This window comes from Urocitellus parryii, chromosome 13 (genome assembly GCF_045843805.1).
Source record: "Urocitellus parryii isolate mUroPar1 chromosome 13, mUroPar1.hap1, whole genome shotgun sequence".
Taxonomy (NCBI): Eukaryota; Metazoa; Chordata; class Mammalia; order Rodentia; family Sciuridae; genus Urocitellus; species Urocitellus parryii.
Window position 1 is genome coordinate 42,618,028 of NC_135543.1, and position 24,863 is coordinate 42,642,890.

Below are 24,863 nucleotides of genomic sequence, written 5' to 3' on the forward strand. Positions count from 1 at the left end.
TACAACCCATCTGTGAATGTAATGTGGCAAACTGGGGGCGTTCCCTTTATTGGATTTGTGTTGGTCAGCTAAGTGCAAAACTTTCCCTTATTGAGTGCCTGCTCTGTGCCAGGCTGGTGATCATGCCTGGGTAATTGCAGGTGCCAGGTATCATGACGTCTGGTCATGTCCCCAACTTGATGGCACAGGAAGCCTCACTTGTTACTCCTCAATTGTTTCCTAATACTTTCTTTTTTGTGATGAAATATAGAGAACAAATAAGACATGTACAGAGTAATATGATTTATAACCCTGTGCCTATGTAGACCTTCACACTTTACCTTGTTTGCTTCAGATTCTTTTTTGAAAAGAAATGAATTATTACAGGTAAATTTAAAGCTATCTGTAGAATCCTTCTGATGTTTTCTCTATTTTTCCCTTCCCAGGGGTAGCTACGATCACAGTCTTGTGTGTATTTATATTCTTTCTACATGTGTATGTGTCCATAACATTTTATTATCTTTTTTGTTTAAATTTTATATAAACAGAATCATTAATCATACTTTTTTACTTTTTGGCAAGATTCCTATGCTGCATACTTGGTCTTCAGTTTGAATTTGGAATGTCACAGAAATAGGCTTTTGAACTTACTAAAAACAATAGGCATTCCTAGGTTGGTTTATAATTAAATTGCTCTTTCAGTTTTACCCAGAACTTTTAAAGGAACTTTTTTGTTTGTTTAGATTTGATTTGTTTTTGAGAGGTAGCCCTGTGGATAAATGTAGCCCCAATTCTTCAATTTGAATGTTTTTGGATATTCCATGTTTTTGTCTTTGTGAAAATGTATTAGCACACTCTCCTGGTGATAGGCATTTAGGTTCCTGGTGTTACAATCATGTTTCCTTGAACATCCTGCACGTGTCTCCTGGAGTGCTCACCAGAGAGTTTCGCTAGGATTTTGCCTACCATGTAGGATACACCCACGTTCATCGTCACTGAAATTTGCCAAATTGTACTGAAGGGGCTATACCAGTTTCTGCTCACTCCTGTGTGTGGGGATTGGTTTCTCTGTATCCTTCACTTTTTATAATCTACTCTTGCACATTAACAGACTAAAATCTGCCCACGAATTTGATGGATCTGATCTAGTGCCTCATTTTCCACTGTTGTATGATCTTTAATAAAGTTGAAATTGATTTTCTTTATTTTCTCAGGTTGGAAAAGAACAATTTAACTATGAGAATAGTCTGGATTTTTTTGTGTGACATATTTGCAAAACTTCACGTGTATAATCCGGGTGTTCCTTTAATTATGAAGCTGTACTGTATGGCTTCATCCACACACCTGTTCTGAGTTATCTCTGTTTCTGAGGCTTCCCTTTCTTTTTCTCAATTTTCGATTCAGTGCACTATTTGTAGTGCTGCCTATGAGGCCACTTCAGGTGCTCTTCTCCTCCTGTGTTTGGAACTCCATCATTGCTGGGAAGTCCTTCCTGTAATTAATGTAAATGATTCTGGAGTTCTGCTGAAGCACATGTCCTGTGCTCCAGTTAGTAGGGCCAGAAATAGTGACTTGGAGGGTTAGTACAATAGCACATGGTGTAATGGAGTTTTAAGTGCAGGGAGATTGTGTATGGCGGCAGGAGATTCTTGGTTACTTTCTAATTTCAAGTGTGAAAAGAGAAATACCAGTGTACTGATCTTTATTTATAATAGATATTGCTTGATAGAACCTTGTCCTTCAAACTAGAAGAACATAAACTTTTGATTGTTTGGTTTGACTTGGTATGTATAATAACCTATATCCTGCAGTAAGTCTAGTATAATTTCATTCTTTAATGAAGGGGGCTTGGTATGTATAATAACCTATATCCTGCAGTAAGTCTAGTATAATTTCATTCTTTAATGAAGGGGGCATGTTGAAGCAGACTTCATTGAGAATTAGATGAGGATATAAAAACCTGCATTCTTGAATGTACACATTTTTTTTTTTTCATGAGAATTTCAGTTAGTAGTGGGGATATGTGGGGCCCCCAGGCTGTTTGGCCCTCCCCCAACTCCACTCCCACTTGCTAGTTCTTCAGTCACAATGGCCATTTTAATGGAAATGGTCAGTCCTTAGAAGAACCTGGAATGTGTATTATTTAGATTTGACTGGACTAGACAAGTGGGATTTGTTTCTTCTACTCCAGTTATCAAAAAGATTAACCCTTTGCCCTCTACATTCTAATTGTAACCCTTCAGAAACAAAGGGGCTGTTTGTACAAGATAGTTGAAAAAATGAGGCTGGATGCCAAGTGGACTGTTTCTCAGTAGAAGGAGGTAGCAACATTTTTTTTTTCTTCTGTTGCAGGCATCTGTAGAGGCTTCTGGTGAAATCGCATTATGCAAGACTGGATTTCCTGAAGATGTTTACAGTGCCGTCTTATCGAAGGATGTGCATGAAGGACAGCCTCTTCTCAATGGTACAATCTCAAAAGATATATTTGTACATACACTGTCCATGCTCTTGAAACAAATTAGCCATTAAAAAATGTCTGAATCATCTCCACTGTATAACAAGTATGAATTTTTTCACAATCACTATAATGAGACTGTAGGGACTTTATTTTAGGATTACAGAAGAGCTCATGTATCTCTTATGTACATAATTAGAAGGCTCCTGGTATCTTGAAAATTTCAGATTTCTTCCTTTTTCAGTTTACAGTAAGATCCATTATGCAACCTTCTTACAAATTTTCTGCATAGATTTTGCTTATTTTGAAGAAAAATATTTATCAGACATTTGGTTCTGATAGCTTTCAAAATTATTTGCAGCAAACATCTTCTTAGTATTTTGAATTAAAGAAAGGAAGTTATTATAATATTATCTTTAATAAAACATGTCAAACTTTATTATTCAGCTGAATTGTAATAAACAAATTTAAAAAGTAATGTCTCAGTGCAGGAGCATGAAATCTGTATTTTTGTTATGACATTGTTTATAGAAATTACTAGATAGCTAATTTAGTTGTAGCATATGTGAATTTCAAATATAGACTCATTTTCCAAGTAAATATGGATCCAGTTCATTATAGTTATCATATGAAAACTCTTGCCAACAAGTCTAGATAAAATCTGGAATAAAACTTGAGTATCAGAAGTAAAATTGAAAGTCCCTTCCTTTAGCTCCAATTGAAAGCAAATAAAATTTTGGTTAGTAGTATTTTCATGGACTTATTTATCATTGCACCAAATGTCATTGAAATGTGAAAGCAAGAAGAATTGATTAGTAAGTTGTATTTAAATTTTAATTCCTTGCAAATCTTGCATATCTCTGAGGCTGTTTTAGAGAGCCTCATTTAGAAAGTCTGTGTAACCTCAACTAATTAATTTACACAGAGCTCTACCACATAGCCTTAATTGAAGTGTCTCCATAGCACTGACAAATCTTAGTGGTACAATTCTTAAGAATGCAGTAGACAGAGGACTTTGCAATGCAAATGGCCTCTTAGCCACTGAAGTTCTTTGGAGGAACTTACATTTTATTTTAATATCTGTTTACATCATGATGGGCTCACACCTATGTGATCTCTCTGAAGTTGGTTTTTAATTTTCTTAAAGGCCGCCTCCTGTCACTGCCTCATTACATGGTATTTTAATGAGTGAATGTTTGAGTTAGTCTGTCTAAACATGGAATTGCTATCTTATCTCTTGGGTAACGATCCACATGATGGTGGTTTAATTCAAATCACAGTGTGTAAAGTTTGTTTCATTTAATGTGAATCTTGAGGTTCTGCCTGCTTGTCATTTTCTTTAAATTTGTAAATTATAAGGAGGCCTCCTAGAACCTATAGGATGTGTAAATAGTGTTTGAATTGCAAAATATATTAATATGATTCTACGGAATAATTCAGGCAGATGAAAAATATTCAGTGTAATCTGTTGTATTTTGCAATATACATTTGGGATTCATTTTTGAGAGGGTAATTCCATTTTCTAAAAGCTTATAATTTGTTGATTACAAATAAACGTATGGTCTATCACTAGAAACCATTGACTTAGGTTAATTTTGACTTTTGAATAGTTTTGAAAGTGATAGCTTACATTCTAAGTTTTAGACGATGCTTGTGACAGTAGAAAGCAGGCATAGCTTCTTGCCAGTGTCTATTTAGTATAACCTAGAAACTTAAGAGTTTTGCTGAAGTTGTAAATGTGATGGATTAAAAATACTTTTGACTTGAGCTCTAGCCATCACTGTAAGACGTGTGTATGATTGTATGGTAGCATTTCCAGATGACACACCATTACTTTTTTTAGTCATTCTCAGAAGATGTTAGAGGACACCAGTGTCTTAAAGCTTAAAACATTCTGTTTAAAAATATTGATTAGTAGGAAAAAAAAAAAAAACTTTGAAAGGAAGAAAATTTACTTCAGCTCTGGGGAACATCACCATTTCTTTTTCCAAGACTGTTGTCACCAGTTAATGCTTCTTTTGGAGAAGTGTGAATTAAAAATGATTTTAGGTTTTATTAAAGTTTTATATATTTTTTGAAGTTTTCAGAGGGATGATAATTCAAAGCTGTCTCTGTACCCTAAAGCTGAATACCATGCTATAATTATATCTATGAATTTTGTAAGTCATTTACCTATATACACTATAGCAGAAAGATATATTGCCAAGTCAACCACAGTGATTACTTTTGTCCTTGGGTTAGTGACCTATAGTGTTTAAGGAAAGAATAAGAGGTACATGACAGTTTTCCAAGGCATTCACTTCATGGCATATTCAGCCCTATTAAGGTTGACTTTAGAGTCATTTTTACCTTGAATTTTTCTTTTCTTTTTTCTCTTTTTGTAAATATGCCTCCTAACTCTTGCTGTTTCCTTTCATTTCCCCTTAATGACATTTGGGGAGAAGAGGACAAAGGCCCACCAATCCATATGGTATGGTTTCACAGGATACATCTGTGCGGAAGCTTATTATTTTGATGTGTATGCATGGATTCTGATCGTTTTCCAAGCAAGTAGCAATCCTTTTGAAAGTACTTGGAAAAATGAAACTTCAGGTGAAGGTATAAGGTGATGTTAGTCATGTTAGAAAAATGACATAGAAGAAGCCTGAAAAGTGCATACAGAACACTAGTTCAGAGGGCATTTGTCCTCCCCGGTGCCCTTTGAATTTTTTGCTGTTGTAATGAATTTGATAGAAATAACAAACTGGAAGAACTAGTTGTATCCCTCTAGGTTCTCCTCTGATTTTCACCTTTGTTTTTTTGGGGGAAATCACAAAGACAGTCAATGTATTTTGTGACCCACCTTTCCATCTCCTGTTATATCACATGAATACCTCTGCTGTTTGAAGATAGTCCAGCCTTTTTTAAAAAAAAATGGACATAGAGGCCCATGTTCTATTTTGTTAGCAAAACCAGATTTCGCTTCACTGTGTCTCTATTTTTGAACATACAGGTTGTTTCCAATTTTCCCCTCATATGTATAGTGCTGCTATGGAGATTCTTTTTAGAGAACTTTGATTTTTCTTTAGGGATATTTTCATTGGCAATTTGTGTTCAGAAGTAGAGTTACTAGGTCAAAGGAAATATAGAGGTTGACAGTTGACAGTTGACAGTTTTAGTCCTATGTTCATAGGACTAAAATATGTCAGTTCTTTTGAGCATCTTCATCACCATGTGATGTCATAATGTTTTTTCATTTCTCTCTTTCTCTTTTGGAGAGATGCATTCCTTTTTTATCCTATGGCATCTCATCTGTTTGCCTTTATAAGTTGGGATCAATTCTGTTGTGCTTAGGTAGTCATTTTTGCCTTGCCTTTTTCTATTCTGTTTTTAAAGCATTTATTGCCAACCCCCTCATTTTATAGACAAGCAAATTAGAGCTCAGAGAGATTATAGGCTTTCCCCATGATTATATAGCTCTTTAGATTGTTAGCTACAGATCTGGAATTAGAACTCAGGTTTCCTGATACCTAATCTAGTTCTGATGATGGCGATGATAAAAACCATTATGGTGTATAACACAGAGAAAGGTGAAGGCTGATGGGAGTTAGCCTAAAAGCCTAGGTGTCTTGTGGAAAGAGCTGGCCCTTCTTCCCCTTTTAACACCCTGACTCGCATGTTACCACATATATTTGGGAGTTGGGGACTATCAAGTAAACAACAACCCCTATAATTAAATAAAACAAAACAAAAAACAACTTTAAGTTGTTTTCACTCATAGTATTTTACACCTGCCTGCTAGTAAATAGAAAAAAATCTAGGGCTTTGGAAGTGATTGCTTAGTCCTTAATATTTAACTTACACTTACTCCACTGGGCTAGATATGGTAGCAGGTTATTTGGAAATAAAATAACTGCAATCATAAATTTCCATTCTGTCACCAGCAGCGTATCTGACACTGAGAAATAACCACCACACTGTGACATTGCAGAGAAGATCCCAGGCTGCTTTGAGTGTGCTGGTTGAGTGATGCTCCTACATGTTTAGCATTGGTGGTCTGCATGCTCAGATACTAAGTAAACTCCTCCAAAGCTGGTCAGCATAAATAGCAACTGGCAATTACCATGAATATTTTCAGTCATCCATTCATAGTCACCACCTCTGGGCAGCACATGATGATTATTTTCAACTAGAGGGAATTTGATTTAGATTAGTTTGCTTACTGATTGAGGCCTGACTGCATTAACATGGGAGCTGCAGCCCAGCATCTTCAGATAACAGTACTGAAACAGTTTTTATTACTTTAGTAGGATGATACGACTGTACAGCTGCACCATTTCTTAATAATATGAATATTTTTATATGGCATATATTACTAAATCGGGAAAGAAGCTTGTATGAATCTTCATGAAGCCATGGGTTTGGGTTTATATTTTTTGATAAGTGTTTGTTGTTATTGACTATGTAAATATTTTACAATATTTGAAAGGTAGGTTTTATAAACATCTTGATCATAAAGCCAGGCAGGCCCCTGCACTTTACTGATTTCCAATTGATGGTGGGAAATGGTACTAAATAGGGAGATTGTTCTCTAGGATATTGATGATAAACTCCGAAGGAGGCACAAAGGAAATGCATCCAGGTATATATACTCTCAGCATTTGACATTTTAAAAACCGTATCATATGCAAAAGGTTTTTGTTGTTGTTGTTATTGCTTTAGGAAGAGTTAACTATATAATAAGATCAATAAAAGAACCAAAGACTTTCATCCTTATTTTTATTATGATCATTTAGACTTTATTTAATACGGGAAAGTTTTTCTATTTGTTTGGATGTATTTTAGGTCCAGGTTTCTTAATGCACTGCTGCAAAGGCCAGTTTGAGTGGTCACTTCTTTTTAAGATCTTTTTGAAGTTGTTCCTACCTTTCAGGGACTGGGAGGAGCTGTGGTTTGCTCCTTTAAAAGCGTGCAACCAGGAAATATGTGTTAAAAGAGAGCTATTCATGGTTCTACATCTACCATACTTAGAAACACTGGCAAGCAGGTACCCACGAGCTTTAAAGACTGTCCTTAAAAGATCCTTACTCTCTGTCCTTTTAGGTTCTCTGATCAACACTTAAAGGGAGTCGAAAATAAATATGAAAAATAAGTATAATGCATTGTGTGTTGGATGGTAATAAGTAAAGCTAAGAAAGGAAATAAGGAAAATGTATTCTTCTGCAATTTCAATAGGATGGTCAGATGAGACAGTGTTGCATTAGGGGTAATGATGTTGGTGTTGGTCCAAGAGCTGTAGCTATCTGGGGAGAAGCATCAAAAACAGAACAAACAGCAAGAGCAAGGGCCCTGAGGCAAAATAAAAAGGTACAGTATTCTTGTACTTCAAGAATGTTGAAGAGTAGCCCAGAGCAGCAGTGAGCCTGGTTGATCAGGGTGGAGAAAGGAAGAGGACAAGGTTGAGTTCAGAGCATCTGGTGCCTTCCTTTAGTTTCCAAGGACTTTGGCTTTGACAAGAAGAGGTAAAGAGTTGTGGAGGGCTTTTAGCAGAGGAGGAACATGATCTTAGTTTCCAAACAGGATCTTTCTTGCTGTTGTGTTGAAAAAAGACTAAAGAGACAAGAGAAGAAGGGGAGAACAATGAGGAGGCTGGTAGTAATCCAGGTGAGAGGAGGTGGTGATATGGACCAAGGTGGTAGCAATGGAGGTAGGAGAAGGGGCTGGATGCTGAATTTTAACAAGTACTTTATCAAAGTGAAATTCACATGATATAAAATTCACCATTTTAAAGTGAGCAATATGGTGGCATTTAGTACATTGATAATGTCGTCCAACCACCAACTGTGTCCAAATCCATTGCCTTTATATCAAAGGAACGTCCTTTCTCCGTTAAGCTCTTTCTCCCTGGTCTTCCTTCCAGCTCCATAGTCCTTTCGTGCCCAGCTTCTTTCACTTAGCGTAATGCTTCAGAGGTTCATCCATGGTCTGCTTTGTATGGGTACCTCACTTCTTTTCATCGATGAATGATCATTCAGATACCATATAAATAAGTTTTATATATATATAATCCTTTCTCCATTCATCTGTTGATGGATATTTGCAATGTTTTCACCTTTTGCCTATTGAGAATAGTGTTGACATGAACATGCCCATACAATATATGTATTTAGGTATTTTTTTTTTGAGTATCTGTTTTTGAATTGAGAGGTTGTATAGTAATTCTGTATTTAACTTTTTGAGGACCTAGAAGATTGCTTTTCACAACACCTGAACCATTTAGTATTCTCCCTAGCAATGGTCAAGCATTCCAGTTTCTCCACATTTGCCAGCAGGTGTATTTCACATTTATTTTGACTGTGACCATCCTAGTGGGTGTGAAGTGGTACCTCATTTATGGTTTTGGTTGGCATTTCCCTAGTGACTGATGATGTTGAGTATTTTGTCCTAAGTATCCTTTGTGTATCTTTTTTTTTTTTAGAAATGTCTGTTCAAATCAATTTTCTGTTTTTAAGCTTAATTGCTTATCTTTTTATTTCTGAGTCCAAAGGAAGCTTTTATCTATCTATCTATCTATCTATCTATCTATCTATCTATCTATCCTGAATACAAGGTCTTTATCAGCTATATGATTTGCAAATACTTTCTTCTGTCTGTAAATTGTTGCCTTAGTTTTTTAAGCTAATATAGCAAAATAAAATACCACAGATTGGGTTACAGAAATTTGTTTCCCACGGTTTTAAGGATTGGGAAGTCCAAGATCGAAGAGCTGACAGGTTTGGTGACTTGGGGTCTGGTGAGGGTCTGCTTTCTCTCTGAAGCCATCTTCTCCCTGCAGCTTCACATCACAGAAGGGGCAGGGAAGCTCTCTGGAGCCTCTGTTGTGAGGACACAAATCCCATGCATAAGGATAAAGACCTCATAACCTTGATTTCCCAAAGGCTCCTCCTCCTACTGTTATCACATTGATGGTTAGGATTTCAGCATATTGTTTTCTTTAAATTTTGTATTGGTGGATTGTAATTATCCTAATAGTGGTATTCATCATGACCTGTTCAAATGTGCATATACGTAACAAAATTTGACCAATCTCATTCCCAATGTCTTCCCTCTCACTTCTCTCCTTCGTCCACCAATCTTCTTGCTCTACTCTACTGATCTCTCTTCTATTATTATTGTTTTAAGTGGTGCACCATGATTATATATAACGACGATTAATTGTGGTCTCTTCATATAGGGAAATAGCAGAATTTCATAGATTTCATTCCCTGGTACTTTCCCAGGCCCTCTCCTCCTCCCTCCCTCCCTCTGGATCTCCTTCCTCTACTCTGTTGGTCTCTCTTCTATTTTCATGAGATCCTCTTTTTAAAAATGTCCTTTCTTTTTTATCTCTAGCTTCCACATGTGATTAAAAAAAAAGAAACTTGACTTTATGAATCTGGCTTATTTTACATAGCTTGGTGCTCTCCAGTTCCATTCGCTTGCCAGAAAATGTCATAATTTTGTTCTTCTTTATGGCAGAATAAAATTCTACTCCGTGAGAGTGTGTGTGTGTGTGTGTGTGTGTGTGTGTGTGTGTATCATTTTCTTATCCACTCATCTGTTCGTGGGCACCGAGGCTGGTTCTATAATTGAGGTATTGTGAATTATGCTGCTATAAACATTGGTATGCATGAATTTCTGTAGTATATTGATTTTAGTTCTCTGGAAACATGGAATAGCTGGGTCATGTGGCAGTTCCATTCTTGGTCTTTTAAGAAATTTCCATTCGGGCTGGGGATGTGGCTCAAGCAGTAGCGCGCTTGCCTGGCATGCGTGCGGCCCGGGTTCGATCCTCAGCACCACATACTAAGATGTTGTGTCCGCCGAGAACTAAAAAATAAATATTAAAAATTCTCTCTCTCTCTCTCTCTCTCTCTCTCTCTCTCTCTCTCCTCTCTCACTCTCTCTTTAAAAAAAAAGAAAAAAGAAATTTCCATTCTTCTTTCCAGACTGGTTGTACCAGTTTTCAGTCTGACCAACAATGTGTGAGTGTACCTTTTTCCCACATCCTCACCAGCAAGTGTTGTTATTTGTATTCTTGTTGTTGTTGCCATTCTCACTGGGGCACATGAATTTTGTTGGGGGCATGAACATCCAGAAGACAGTAGTTGACTTTTCACTCTCTCAATGATGCATTTTAATGCAGTAAAATGTTTAGTTTTGGTGAAACATAAGCTTTTTTTTTCCTTTTGTTGATTTTATTGTTAATGTTATATCTAAGAATCCACTGAGGAACCAAAGGTCATGCAGATTTGCCCCTGTGTTTGTTTGTAAGAGTTTCATAGTTTTAAAACACTTTTATACTTAGTCATTGATCTGTTTTTAGTTTATTTTTGTGAATGATGTTAGACAGAGGCCTAACTTCTTTCTCTGAATATTGGAAGATAGAGCTGACCGGACGTGATAGGTAGGAGGTAGGGTGTGAGAGAAAGAAGAGTCAAGGAAGATCCTACGGTGTTTTGTCTCAGCACTGGGAAGGTTATCATTCACTGTGCCAGGGATGATCAGGAGCTCAGTTTGAATCTGTTGAGATGAAGGTCTGAGCCCTCAATGAGACATTCAGATGAGGGTCTGGGGTTCAGTGAAGAGGAGCAGCTGCAGAGTGGAGAACCCTGTGTGTACAAAGAGTAGGTAAACCATGGCAGAGAAATCACTAAGGGTCTAGCGAAAGGAGGAGAACACCCAAGAAAGAAAAGACAATTTAAATCTGGAGCCTTTGACGACTCCACCGGGAAGAAGTCAGAATGAAGAGCAGAAGGAGAACGAAAAAGACCTGTGAGGCAGGAGAGACACCAGTAGGGGATGACGTCTTGGTGGGAGAGTGTTTCAGAGGGATGGAGTGCCCATCAGTGCCAGATGCTGCCCAGAGGTCAGCTCAGTTGCGGACTGAGAATGCATCCTTGCCTGGGAGTTAGTATTGCAAAGTTGCTGGTGTCTTAGATAAGAACTCTCAGGAACAAGGATCAAAAAAGCTTGATTTGTGTGAGTTCAGCAGTCAGGTGGAGAAGGGAAGTTGGACACTGATGAAATTTCCATTAAAAGGAAGAGAAATTGAGTGGTAGTTGGAGAGGGAAGGGAGGTCAACTGAGGATATTTTCTTTTTTTTTAAAGATGGGAGCTAATATGTTTGTGCCATGAGGACAAAGAGCCCAATGAGGAGGGAAAAGGTGATGGTACAGAAGAGAGGAGGCAATTGCTCAGACAATACCGAGTAGGCTAGAGAAAGGAGATCAAGTGGGACTCAGAACTCTATTTGTGACATCGCCGCAGATGTTTTTATATACCTACATTGGGGACCCACTGTAACACATGCTATTCAGTCTCTCCTCAAATGGTTAATAGTCCTTCATTTTGGCTTGCTGATTTTATGTCAGCAGAAGGTTTTTTTTTTTCTATAGAAATGGCAGAGAGGATAAAAATGAAACCCTTGTGGTGTTAGATGATGTAAATAGTATTTTCATTGCTCTAGCATCCTTGACAGATGGTTATCCAGTTTCTGCAAGAATACTATTGCCACTCGCTTCCCCCCCAAAGGAGAGGAGATCACTCCCTTACAGAGTCTGTTCCATCTCTGGAGAATTCTAACTGTTAAAAAGTGATTTCTTCAAAAGTTTTACCAAAGCATATGTTCTTAACATTTTTACCCACGGATGCCTTTGGCATCACACAAAGCGAGTCTAGTCTCTTCTGTTCTAAGGCCATTCCTTTCATCCTTTGCTCATTCCAGCAGGCGTTGTCGTAGGACATTTGTCATGTGCCAGGCCCTTTTCAAGGAATTAGGTGGTGGTCAGCAGACAGGCAGGATCCCTGTAGTAGGAACCTACATGCTAGGCAGCCTTCAGATCTCTGAACTTCATCTCCTGGCCTCCTTAAATCTGCTTGGCCTCCACCCCCGCAGAACATCAAACAAGTTCTTTAGTGGTATTTGAGCATTCTAGTTCACTCTTCCAGACAGAGGAAACTGAGGTTCCCTCCACAAATGAACTTAATACCATGTGTGTCCTGATGCATGTGACAGAGGCCATTCTTCTTGCCTTTGATGTGGATGTCGTGCTGCCAGGGCAGCCCAAGGTGGAATTGGCATTATTTACGGCCATATCATTCAGTTGGCTCCTGTAGCTAATGAAAACTCCTGGGTGTTTTTTTTAAGACAAACTGCCCACCGTCTTGCACTTGTGAAATTACTTTTTGTACCCAAATGTTAGACTTCTAGGTTGATTTTGTTAAAAAAAAAAAAAAAAAACCTCTTAACTCCAACACTATCTGGAGACCACACTGACAATCGAAAAGCATAGTAGTCCTAGGAAACAGCACCAGTACTTATTTTAATCCTCATTTGAACAGAGGGCTGTGCAATAAAATCTGCAAGTTTTAGGTGTCATAAGCTGTCAAACTGATGGAGTAAAACCTTCTCTCTGTCTCTGTGTCTTGTCTCTCTCACACACAAACTCACTCTTGAAATCCTCAAATGATCAAGAAGAGGTTGGTGAATTTCATCCTAGTGCAACTTCAAGAGCCATGTTAAGACTACATTTCAATTCCTGGCCTGTGATTTTCTTAAAATAGAATTTCTTAATGTCAGGAAATGGAGGAAATGCCTATTGCAGATACATGAAGGCATAAATAACAGGGGATTTAGATCATCCCAGTTCTAACTATTTCAGATCCTGGAGGAAAAATGAACTTCATTTTTCTAACAAAAATTAAAAATTATTTTCAAGAATGTACTATATCTTATCAAAGCATATCCATAGAAACCAAAAGGTCTTCATTTCACCTTGCGGGACTTTTTATGTCAATAGATAGTTATCCACTAAACTGACAGAACATGAGACAAAGATGACCTTACGGTGTTTGTTGATGTGAACACATTTTTTTTTTTTTCTGTTTGGCCTTCAGTGTCATTTGGAGTGTTAACTATGTCTCTACTGGAGTCTAAAGTTTGCTTCTTGCATTGTTCATTGCTAAATCTTTCCTCTATCCCTCTTGTGAAAAGTGGACTTTGCTCACTTGTAAGGGGAGAGTCACTCTCACAGTGTGGAGAAGCTATCCCTTATGGCCGCTTCACTTTGTTGTTATTTCGAAACAAATGTCTTTCAGGCATCTTTCCAAATGGAGTCGTCTTTGATGCTGATATTCATTCTCTGTGTTGTATCCAGATTGATATCAAGAGTGCCAACCTCTTTTGAAGACAAGTGTGTTAACCCCTGGGCACACCTCTCCAGTCTTCCCTTTAGGGGCTAGTCATGCTTTCTGACAATGCCTAATTTTACTTCGGTTAACAATTTTCATTAGGATCAGGAAGTGTTCCTATAACAGATGTACTCATCAGCTTTTAATTGAAGTTCCTTTTAAAATTGACGGTTACATGATTCTGCTGTGTTCTAGTGATTTTGTTCTCTCCAGTTCAACTTTTGTTCTTGTTTTAACTTTTTTAAAATCCCCTAGCATTGCCTTTTGGATATCAGAGTGCTAGAGTTTCCTTGGGAGCTTGTTAAAGTGTAGCTTCCCTGATTCTGAGGTCGGGTACCCATACTGTGTATTGGAGTGACTTTCAAGTGATCCTGATAAAGGTGGTTACACCATTATCAGAATATATTTGGCCTGAGTGTGTGTTTCCATGACAGACCTCCAGATCACATTCATTTACATCTGCTCTTGTGTTTAGATAGACAGACTGTACCAGTCCAGATGGATTTTCGGAGGTGTTTTTGGAAGTTGCAGATGAACTCTTCTTTCCTGCCTTTTTATACACAAGCCTAATTTCTGTCTTTGTTTGGAAAGACATTATCAGCATCTAAACAGCTGTTGAAAACACCTTAGTTCATGTTAACTATGGATTGGAGCGTATCTTTTATTCATTATTATTACATTTTTGTTTGTTTTTAAGCATCTGAGCACTTATTTCAACAGATGCTCAAATAAGGAGACTTGGATGTTCTAATATGAATGCTAAGTAAATTGAGGCTAAGGTTCTTCACCTGATTAAAAAAAAAAAGATTACAGCAAAGGAAATGGCCCTTCAGTTCTGTTTCTCTAATTCCAGGGCTGGAAACGCCTCCTTCCTGGCCCCTCATTTACCTGCTGTTACTGTGGCTTGAGCCAGGATGTCCCTGGCAGAGGAGAAGCAGCTGAGAAGTTGCCTTTGACTTTCTTGTGACATCAGCTGGCCTTTCTGCTGCTCTTCTCTCATACTTGACTTTACTTGATAGTTTGTTGGATTACATTTCCAAATCCTACTAATTTGGGGGGCCCATTCATTATCTCTTTGTCTTTCACTAAAGTTACCTTTAAATTAAGTATTCTCAGATATAGCTTATATCATGAATTTAAGACAGCGTTGATAAGGAAGTTTCAGGGCCTAGGAACTCTGTATGTTCTGTACATTCCTTCAGCAAATATTTGTTTTCTGTGGTGTATAAGGGAGACAGTATACATTGTCCTGGAAAATGTCAGTGCCCAGCGAAGGCTAATTAGTTATGGTAGCGGGGGAAGAGAGTCATAATTTGTGGTATTCATTTAAATTACAAATGTTTCTTTGTAGAATTTCTGCATGGTTTTAAAGGCCAAAAAATAATGGACCACCAGAATTAAGTGATCAGAGAGAAGTCTCCACAGAGCTGAATATTTGTTCTCCTAATTTCTTTGTGAAATTAAATCCTGCCAATTTTCGCATTATGCGTATATGTAATTATTCCTTCAGTTCAATCACTTAGATCTGCAGTGGCATCTTTTGTTGACTTGTCATCTATTCTAACGGTGCAAAAGACAGATTTATTAAAGCATCTCATTGCGTTTATATTATAGGAAAAAGGTCTCTTATGGGGTAATCGCACACTAACTACGCAAACTGATGAAGCCCCTGAATGGTTTCCTCAATCTGCTAATCATTAACCCATTAGCTCTCAGGTTTTCAATTCTGTGACTATTTCAATGAATTTGACCCAGGTACATTAAAATAGTTTAGAAATTATAACCTGGAGCTTACATATTATTGCATTAATTAATAGTATAAATGATTGTGTTATAATTTTATTATTATTATGTACAGCTATCATATTATACGTTGTATAATTATATTATAATATAATATAATATAATATTATATTATTTAAGTTTTTTTTCCTTGTGGTACTGGGGAGTGAACTCTGGGGTGCTCTATCACTGAGCTACGTCCTTAACCCTTTTTAATTTTGGGGACAGGATCTCACTAAGTTGCTGAGACTGGCCTCTTATCTCAGCATCCTCAATGACTGGGATTAAAGGTGTGCACCACTGTGCCTGATTTACATTTAATTTTTAAAAGTTTTCCACATCTGAGATGGTAGGGCAAAATAGATCAATAAATTAATAGACACCATGAATTCTCAATCTATATTAGTGTCTTCTCCAAGTTTTGGTAGTTTTATATTTAAATGTTCTCATTTTTAAGTCTTCTTAAATGATAATTATAATTTATCATTTTCCAAGCACCCATTTTTAAAAGCATTAAGGAATTAATAAGAACAGATGCATCCTTGGCTTAATTATTGATAGCTGATGTCTGCTGATCACACATGGACATTTCAGCAGTTCAACCTTAAATTTTCTAAGAAATGCCTTCCTTCTGCATTCGGATTTATTATTCATAAACATACAATAGTTGCATGGCATTTTATACTTCTTGAACAATGTCATACTTTTTATTTTAGCTGTCCCAGTCTCTGTGAGTCAGGTAGAACAGGGGGTATTTCTATTTTCACTTGATACTCAGTCCACAGATCTGCAGGGATTCAGTGGAATCATAAGATGAGTAAGTGGCTGAACATGGTCTGGCACTGTGTTCTGATTTCTGTTGGCTGTATGGAGTGCTTTCCCTCCAGCCAGTGACGTCAGTGTTTCTCAGGAAGGCTGGTAGAGAATTTTGAGGACCTTCCATTTTCTCCTGGCCCACATGCCAGTACTCACTTGCTGGCCTGGGTTTTTAAACATCACATTGCCACTCAAGGTGCACGTTCATTTTCCCATCCATGTTCCAAGAATGATCACAAAACCCTGTTCCATTTCCTTGAAATGTCAATGAGTGCACTCAAGGTTCTTCTCAGGGTTTTGGTCCTGTTATTCTCTCTCTTTGAACCCTGATGGGTTCTTAGCAACTCTTAGTTCTTTTGCAGGGAGAGTGAAGGAGAGAAGTAAGTAGTTTACATCATCACCCCTCTACCCAGCATTGAAGCCATGAATGTTTTCTTCTTAAATAGAAATTCATTTCTACAAAAGGTGATAAAAGACAGATATACCCCTCATGAAATAGCATCTCAACTTTGTAGAATACACTGCAGTAAACTGGGCACAGATAAGGACATATATTCTTTTGTTTGCCTGAAAATACTTCTCAAGTGAAGATCTAGTATATGAGAACACTAAGATATACAGAAATTGCATACCAACAAGCAAGAGATTGCATAGCACAGTGCAGTCATGAGTATAGATTTTACTTATTAAATTATTTACATGTGCTGAGTTCTTACTAGGAATTATCTTTACTCTTTAAAATGCTCTTGCAAAAGTGCTAATCCTGTGTTGCTGGTAAGGAAACTCAGATATAAAGAGTTTGCAAGTTATTTACCAAAGGCATACCATTAGTAAATAGTGGCAGTAGGATTTGGTCCCAGGCATGTGGGGCTTCCCCTCCTGTGGTCTTTCTGATGAGCATTACTGCCTCCATATAGGGTGGGCCTGAAAATTCAGATAAGTGAGGGATCAGATCAGGCAGAGGTAACTTTTTGGTGAAGAACTTCAGTTTAAAGAAGGGAAATTTGGATAGATGAGAAGGAGAGATAAGAAGTAAACTTCCTAAGGTCAGATTGACATAGAAGAACCAATCTTATTGAAGACTTCTCCCCCAAACAAGGACCGAGTCCTGAAGGTGCTTGGGTGCCAGAATGAGGAACCCAAGTTGGCTGGTGTGGTGGGGTCATCTAGAGATGGGAAAGAGGATTATGGATTTTGGAGGTGGGCAGTATGGATGTAGCCAACATTGAAGACTCCAAGTAGGTGAACAGGTTGCATGTGCAATGCATTGCATAGGGGACATTTGCATGGTCTCCCCAGAGATCTACTCCTTGGGTTAGTGCTTGGGTCTTTCTCCCTGCTGTTTACATCCATGCATACCTTTAGAAGCCAGGTCTATGTCTGATATCTGGGGACGAGGTGAGGTACTGTAATCCTGTTCCTCTCACCAGGGTGGAACCGTTTGGATCAGTGAGCTCAAGGTTAGGGAATATTGCTCCTTCTTTTACTGTCCATCTTTGTCTTTTGCCCCCTCACCTCCTTCCCTTTCCCTCTCTGTATTTCCCTCCTTTGATAGAGACAAGGAACAAATAATCTCAGGAGTTCTTGTCAGCCATCCACTTCCAGACAGAGTGGAAAGAAATCTGTCCCTAAGTGAAATTACTGAACTGGCTGAATTAACATAATCCCGAAGTTTTTCCTGTCTCTGGGCCTCCAGTCATGTTAGCTGATAAGCTCCATCAATTGTGTAAGGCAGCGTGAGATGAGTTTTCTGTTACATGCAATGAGTTGCATCCTGATGGACATTGGGTGCCACTGAAGACCTCAGTAAGGGTGTGGGCACAGGCTTCAGGGGAATGAGGGGCTAGGATATGTGGTAGAGCCAGAGAGGGGAGGCATCCTGTTGGATATATAAAAGGTGTTGCTGTTTTCTGGGGGTTTTGCATTACTATGCTTTTCTGCTCTGGGCCTGAGATAGTGGTCAGCTGTCTGTAGTGGGGACCGTGTCACCTAATTACCCAGCACCCCTAGCACAGTGCCTGACAAATCCTGGCCTTTTGATATTATTTGATTGATTAAGGGGATCAAATGAAAGTTTGGAGATGGGCTGAAAAGCAGAAAAATGAGGTCAAGGAGAGTGTTATTTTTTTTATTTTTTTTGCATGGAATGATGTTGAAAAAAACTTTAAAGTGAGGTAGTTAGTAATTTAGAAAGTTGGAAATGTGATGCTACTTTGTAAATTGGTGGCAAGTATTTGGGTAAAAGGAAATTTTAACTGAGCCATAGGGGCACACTGTTTCAGGCCATAGAAAATGCTTTGGGTCCAATTTCTTCTCCACTTTATTCTTTAGTTTCTCACTCTCTCTAAATGGACCAATTTTTTTTCTTAAATGTCTTCCAAAATAATTGGATTTTCTTATAAAATTATATTTTAAGATAGAGTGTACAGGAAAAAATCAAGGGCTTTTTCTAGGTCAAATCTTAATATAAAACCAACATGGGAGTGATTGATGTGCTGTGTGAAGGTTCTATCAAGGGTTCCCTTGTAACTTGCCCAGATGGAGGGAAGGTAGTGTCATTAAGAGTCCACTGTGTGTTTATGCAGAGACTTTGCTGCCACTGCTTTTATTCCTGTGACTTCTTTTCTCACAAAATCGGGTGCAAAAGTGATTCAGAGTGTTAGATTCCTAAAAACAGACAGAAAATTTACTACCTGAGACTTTTTTTTTGATTCCTAGCAGAAAATGAAAGTATTCATATGTTTTTAAAAAATACATGATGTATTAAATGATCTTAAATTTGGGAAAAAGACAAAATAATGAAAAATAGACAAAATAAAGTTGAAGTAACTCATCAAATAGACAAAACAAACTTTAAGAAAATAATTTCAAACTCTGTAGAACTTAGGCTATCTTTTTTGAGCTTTTTCATGTAGGCTGTTTTATCAAGAAATTATGTGGTATTTATTGATCTTAAATGCTTTCTCAGATTTTTGGAACTGTTTATTGGTTGCATGTCTGGCTAGCTGAGGAAATGGTATAAAAAGCTGTTCTGAAAAATTAAGATTCCAATTAATGGATGAGAGTGTGTTTGTCTATGTATCTGATTCTAAATTTTTAATGAACTTGATCTTTCAAAGGTGGCTCATCAAAACTCAGGATTACTTAAGGCTCAGCCTCCTATGTACACTTAATCCTTTTACTGTTCTGGACCACTTTAAAGGAAGGGTTATTCTTCTCACAATCCAGCTCCACTCGGAAAGTCTTGGCAATGTTACAGCTCACTGCGCCCCTGAGGAGGTAACACAATTTTCGACTTCAATCACTGGGGACAGAGCCCAAATCCTCTCCTGCAGGGCTCCCTGGAAGAGGCCTGCTCAGTGGCTATGTGCACATCTGGAAGGTCTCCGTTTTCTCTGGACTTGAGCCAATTAATTCTGGCTTCTCTACCCTCACAAGGCTCTGTGTCGTTACTTTGCAGGTGTCTGATGTGGAGTGCACATATACCTGTGCCTTTTAGAGCAGCATTGTTTTGTTGGAAATGCATTTGACATCATGACCCTGAACCTACATATGTGTTTCAGGAGATGTTACCCAGACCTCAGACTGTGATAGCCTTGTCTTTCCAACCCCTTTCATTCAAGTTATACTAACAATGTGTTGCTATCTGCACTTTGCCTTCTCCCTGCTTTCTAGGGTGGAGGGAGTACTTGTCCTCAGAGTCGCTCAGAAGTGTTTCTGTCTGTCCAGCAGCAGTGTGGACCTCTGAGGACTTCCTTATGCCCATGGTCCTTGTTACTTCCCTATGCCCATGGTCCTGTGTTAGTAACAATTCAATGACAAGATGATCATGATGATTGTTGAGTACCATGAACTGGATATGAAAATGTTTTGCGTGAATTTGTTCCTGTGTGCCTTATCATCACCTGTGAGGTGTAGGCACTGTGACTATCTATTGTGCAAATGAAAACTGAGGCCAAAAGAGGTTCATTATTCTTCCAAGACAGTAGCAGAGCAGAGACATTATGCTTAATGTCACATCATTTCGGTGACTCTGCTTTGTTAGCCTAATATAACATTTTTATGCAGTTCTAGAGGTCCTAAAAATGAGTAATAAGAAAGACATAAATAATGATTGCTGAAAAACACATTCAGTTTTTATAATAATTTCTATTTTCCAAGTTATAGCCAGGCCTAAAGTCTAACAGATAGTCATCAATTTTGCACATCATAAGCTAGACTCTCAAGAAAAATAAAGTTTTTTATATTTTATTTCTGTTTTATTTGACAAATATATCAAGGTAGACTTGTTTGAAATATTTTTTTGACAACTATCACAATTAAAATATATTTAAGTTGCAAACAGATTTCTACATGTAAACGGTTGTGTTTATTTGCAAGTTTAAAATTTTTACAAGTGTGAATTAAACTTATTAAACTGAGGTAATAATATTTTCAGAGAAAAATAATTTAGTGCTGGCAATGCATCAACTTCTGACTCAGTGATATTTTGAAAGGCAAATGATAATTTTCAGTGGAATAACTATTAACCAGAAGATTATATGAAGGCATTTCTAAGATCTGTTTGCATATTGCAAGGGCAAGAATTACATACTACATGAACAACATACTGCATACTGCATACTAGTTATTTTCAGTGGACTAAGACACATCTGAAACCTATATATGAAGGACGGATATCATTAGATGTTATGGGTGTGGCTTGTCCATTGTTGTTTGTATCCAAAATTACTTTACAAATTGGGTTTGAAATGTAAGCAAAACAGCAATTCAAATAGGCTTTTGGTTTGTACCATTGGCATATCTGCCAGAACCAGATAATAGTGTAGGTGCTGAGTACGTGGCTGAGTTCATCCTACCTATGGTGTTTGTGTGTCCTTTTGTGTGACAGTAACCTCATTAATAATAGGCTTAATTTTGAATGCAGCCTTCACTTTTTAATTCATGGATGCCATGAAAGCATATTAAAACAAAATTTTAGATATTATAGCCAACCAGCCAAACTTCTTGGGTGGTAAGCACAGTGTGAGATAATATACGTCTGCTATTTCATGTATACACTCATTATATTGTATCCATAGAGTTCTTGATGAATAATCTATGAGTTTATATAAGTGATAATATTATAAGGGTTACAATTCAAAAAGTTTTTCACAACCTAATTACATATCCTGGTGTAGCCTATTAATTTGCTCTTACTTTACATTTAATTGCAGAAAACAACATAACAATCAACTGTCATGTAATTTCAAGGCAAAAATTTAAAAGAACAGCAAAATTATGATAAAAATTTCTTAAAGAAAATCAGAAGAGTATCAAAAATTTTAATGACTTTGAAACTTTATTATAAAACTTGTGCAGAATAACGAAAGATGAAAATTTACAGAATAAATGAATGAAATGTCAATGTAAAAAAATTAAAGAATATCAAGGGGGTATCCATTTATCTGTTGGTGGTATACTGACGATCTAGTTAGTGGTCATATAACTGTTTCCTTTAGGCACCTGTCCTGGCAAAGTGTGAGGTATCCTAGGATGGCAGCCAATTTTATATCAATTATTCATTTTATTCATTATCTAGACTATTTGTCATTAAACATTCTTTTAGGATTTCAAGTTAATATTTGATAGTTTAGTTTTGCAAAATATTTGCCCATGATCACCCTTGACCGGTATTATCTATACACTTTGATGCCTGTGCACATACAGTTTCACAGTATATGTGAAATTTAGTAGAATTTAGATGTATGTGTATTTAACATGAAAGAGGAGATGTCACATAATTTTATTCCCTTATGGGAGAATTATTTCTTATCGCATTTGTACTGAAATAGCCTTGTTGGACTTGTGTACATTGGGGCACCTCTGCCTCCCACAAAAATAAACCCAACTTTTCCCCGATCTAGTTCTATTCATGTTTTTTTTTTTTTTTTTTTTTTGCCTGATTCAAATTGCTATATTGTAGTCAGCCTTGGTGTTCTGTGAATAGGTTATTTGCCTTCTTAAAAAAGTGGAAAGGGCATTATTTTAATAATGTTAAATAAAATCTGAAGTGTATTTTTGAATAGGTAAATTGGTTTGACCATTGCTCACTAGGAAGAAGTCATTTTCCCTTTGCCTCAGGGCCTTTGGGCTGATGACTGCCTCTTAAATTTCAGATAGGGCTAGAATAACCTGTCACTATGGCTACCAGAATTTGAATTTGCTGTTATTAGAGGGAAGCTTATAAATTCCCAAACCACTCAGGCATTGAATCCATCAACTAAATCCGTAACTGCTCCTATGGGAGCTAGAAGGAAAGCCCAGTAGATTTTAGTATTTCCCCCACTATTTCAGGCTAGCAGATAGGATGACTTAACAGTTATTTTTTTTTCCTACCAAAGAAGATAATTTCATGAGTAACATAATACTTACCTTTAAAAACGCCATAATCCAATTCTTCATTGTATTATTGGAAGCTACTTTCCATACTGCTGCTGGAATTCTTTATACAAAGCAGGTACCATGTCTATCTTCTACTTAGGCATCTACCTGTCTCCTCAGAGTGCCTTGCGAGTCCAGTTACCTGAGCTGAGAATGCAAGACCTTTGAATCTGGCCTTGGAACAACTGTGTAGCATATGGGCCCCATCACCCTGTGGATGTTCTGGGTCCCATCATATGGAACTTGCATTGATGGGTCCCACCAATAACACGTGGTCATGTTGCCATATGGTTGCATGTGTTGATCTGTTCAGAGCCTGCTGACTGTCTCTGTCTACCATTCAGTTCTTGGAAGTTGCCTTTACTCCACCAGACTGGCAGTTCTGCTAGGATGGTCTGAGTTTCATTCACATCTCTATCTCCTGTGCCTGGTGCATTCTCTCAATAAATGTTTGAAATAAAATGATGAATATCATTCACCCTCCTTTTTTAAGACATTTGAAAATAAGAACAATTTACCCCAAATTATGACTTTTCAAAAATAAGAAGAGATCAGAAGCCTCCTGACTTTATTTGATATTTATATAACTTTACCAAATTTGCTTAAATCCACACATTGTGTTAGGGGCTTTTGATACCTTAACTTAATAATTACTGTAACCATTTGGGGTATATTTTATGCATGTTTTAAAGGAATCGAGCAAAGCTAATTCAGAAATACTAGGGATTTTACACACGCACCCAGCTAATAAATGGAAGAATCCATATCTTTCAAAGATCACACACACCATCGTTCTTAAGCTGGGGTATGCTATGTGCCATATTTAAAACAAATGATTTGGTTTGGTTTTGGATTTGTAATGCAGCCATATTAACCCCCTCCCAATTATTACATTTAAGTGTCATTTCATATATCCCCATAACAATATGGAGCCAACAGGAATGGGTATATAAGCTCCATTTGTCTCAGAATGATGGTAATCTTCAAAATAGTATGTAGTTTTAATGCATATGCATGTGGTTATTCCTTATAGGATAAACCATACATGACCTTTCAACAATCTCATTTATTTTTTTATTTGTTTTAATTAGTTATACATGACAGTAGAATGCGTTTATGCACTTTGATTTATCATGCATAGATAGGATATAATTTCTAATTTTTCTGAGTGTACATGTTGCGGAATCATATTGGTCATACAGTCATATATCTACATCAAGTAATAATGTCTGTTTCATTTTTTTCTGTTCCCACATTCCCTTCCCTTCCCTCCCATCGTTTCCCTCTATCTAATCTAAGGTAACACTATTCTTCTTTAGTGCCCCCCACATTATTGTGAATTTCAACAATCTCATTTTTAATTAAATATTTACTTTTTTTTAAAGTGGGATCCATTGTCCTGTCAAGTCTGAGTACGTGAAAGTATCAGACAATGCACTGACCACAGCTTCTGTCTGTTTTCCTATGAAAAATACCATACTCAAATTTTGTACTTCTCAGTTTTCATTTCCAAATTTCGGAAAAATAAAAAAAAAATCTCGTGCATTTTTTATATTGTCAAATATTTCTTAAAGGCCAATATGTATTTTATAATCAGACGTTGTGATCACTGGGTCATAAATGATATGAAATTTAACCCTTCAGGTTACGTTTTGAAAACTGAGAATACTAATTCTTGAGGCAGAACTTAACATGACTAATATTCAATATTTACGAAATGCTTAGAGCCACCATAGCATGTAGCAATTGCTAAATAAATGTTCACTATGATAAGTCAAGGTTATTTCTTTTCATAACTTTATGACATGGAGCATTTTCGGAAATTAAGCTAATTTACATGTAATGTTTACAAAAGTGCATGTTTACATGAATATATTAGGATACGTCTTTTCTTTAGGTCTTACTCCTTTCCCTCTCCCATCTACTTTGGAATCACTATGGAAGATACTAGTTTCCACTTTCAAAGTGTGAATGGAGCAGGAGTAGCTCCTTTATTTATTCTCAGCACTGTGTAAATATTGGTCAAGTGCATCAGGGATATACTGGGTTTTTGGCTTCTTGACCTTGAGAGGAAGGAACTTGAAGACTTTTCTCCTACCTCAAACACTGGGACATAAATTGTGAAATAGAAGTCTCCTCCCTTTCCTTCCCAAATGAAAAGTTCTAATATCTTTGTGATAGCTATAGTGTTTCCTGA

At 37.2% G+C, this 24,863-nt stretch overlaps 1 protein-coding gene across 1 annotated transcript in view; it reads left to right on the forward strand.

Moving 5' to 3' along the window:
- Cdh2 (cadherin 2) overlaps positions 1–24,863 on the forward strand; it is a 207,993-nt gene that overhangs the window by 25,421 nt on the left and 157,709 nt on the right. The window contains exon 2 of the mRNA XM_077792266.1: positions 2,332–2,443. Within this exon, the coding sequence (XP_077648392.1) occupies positions 2,332–2,443 (112 nt within the window). The remainder of the gene's footprint in view (positions 1–2,331; positions 2,444–24,863) is intronic.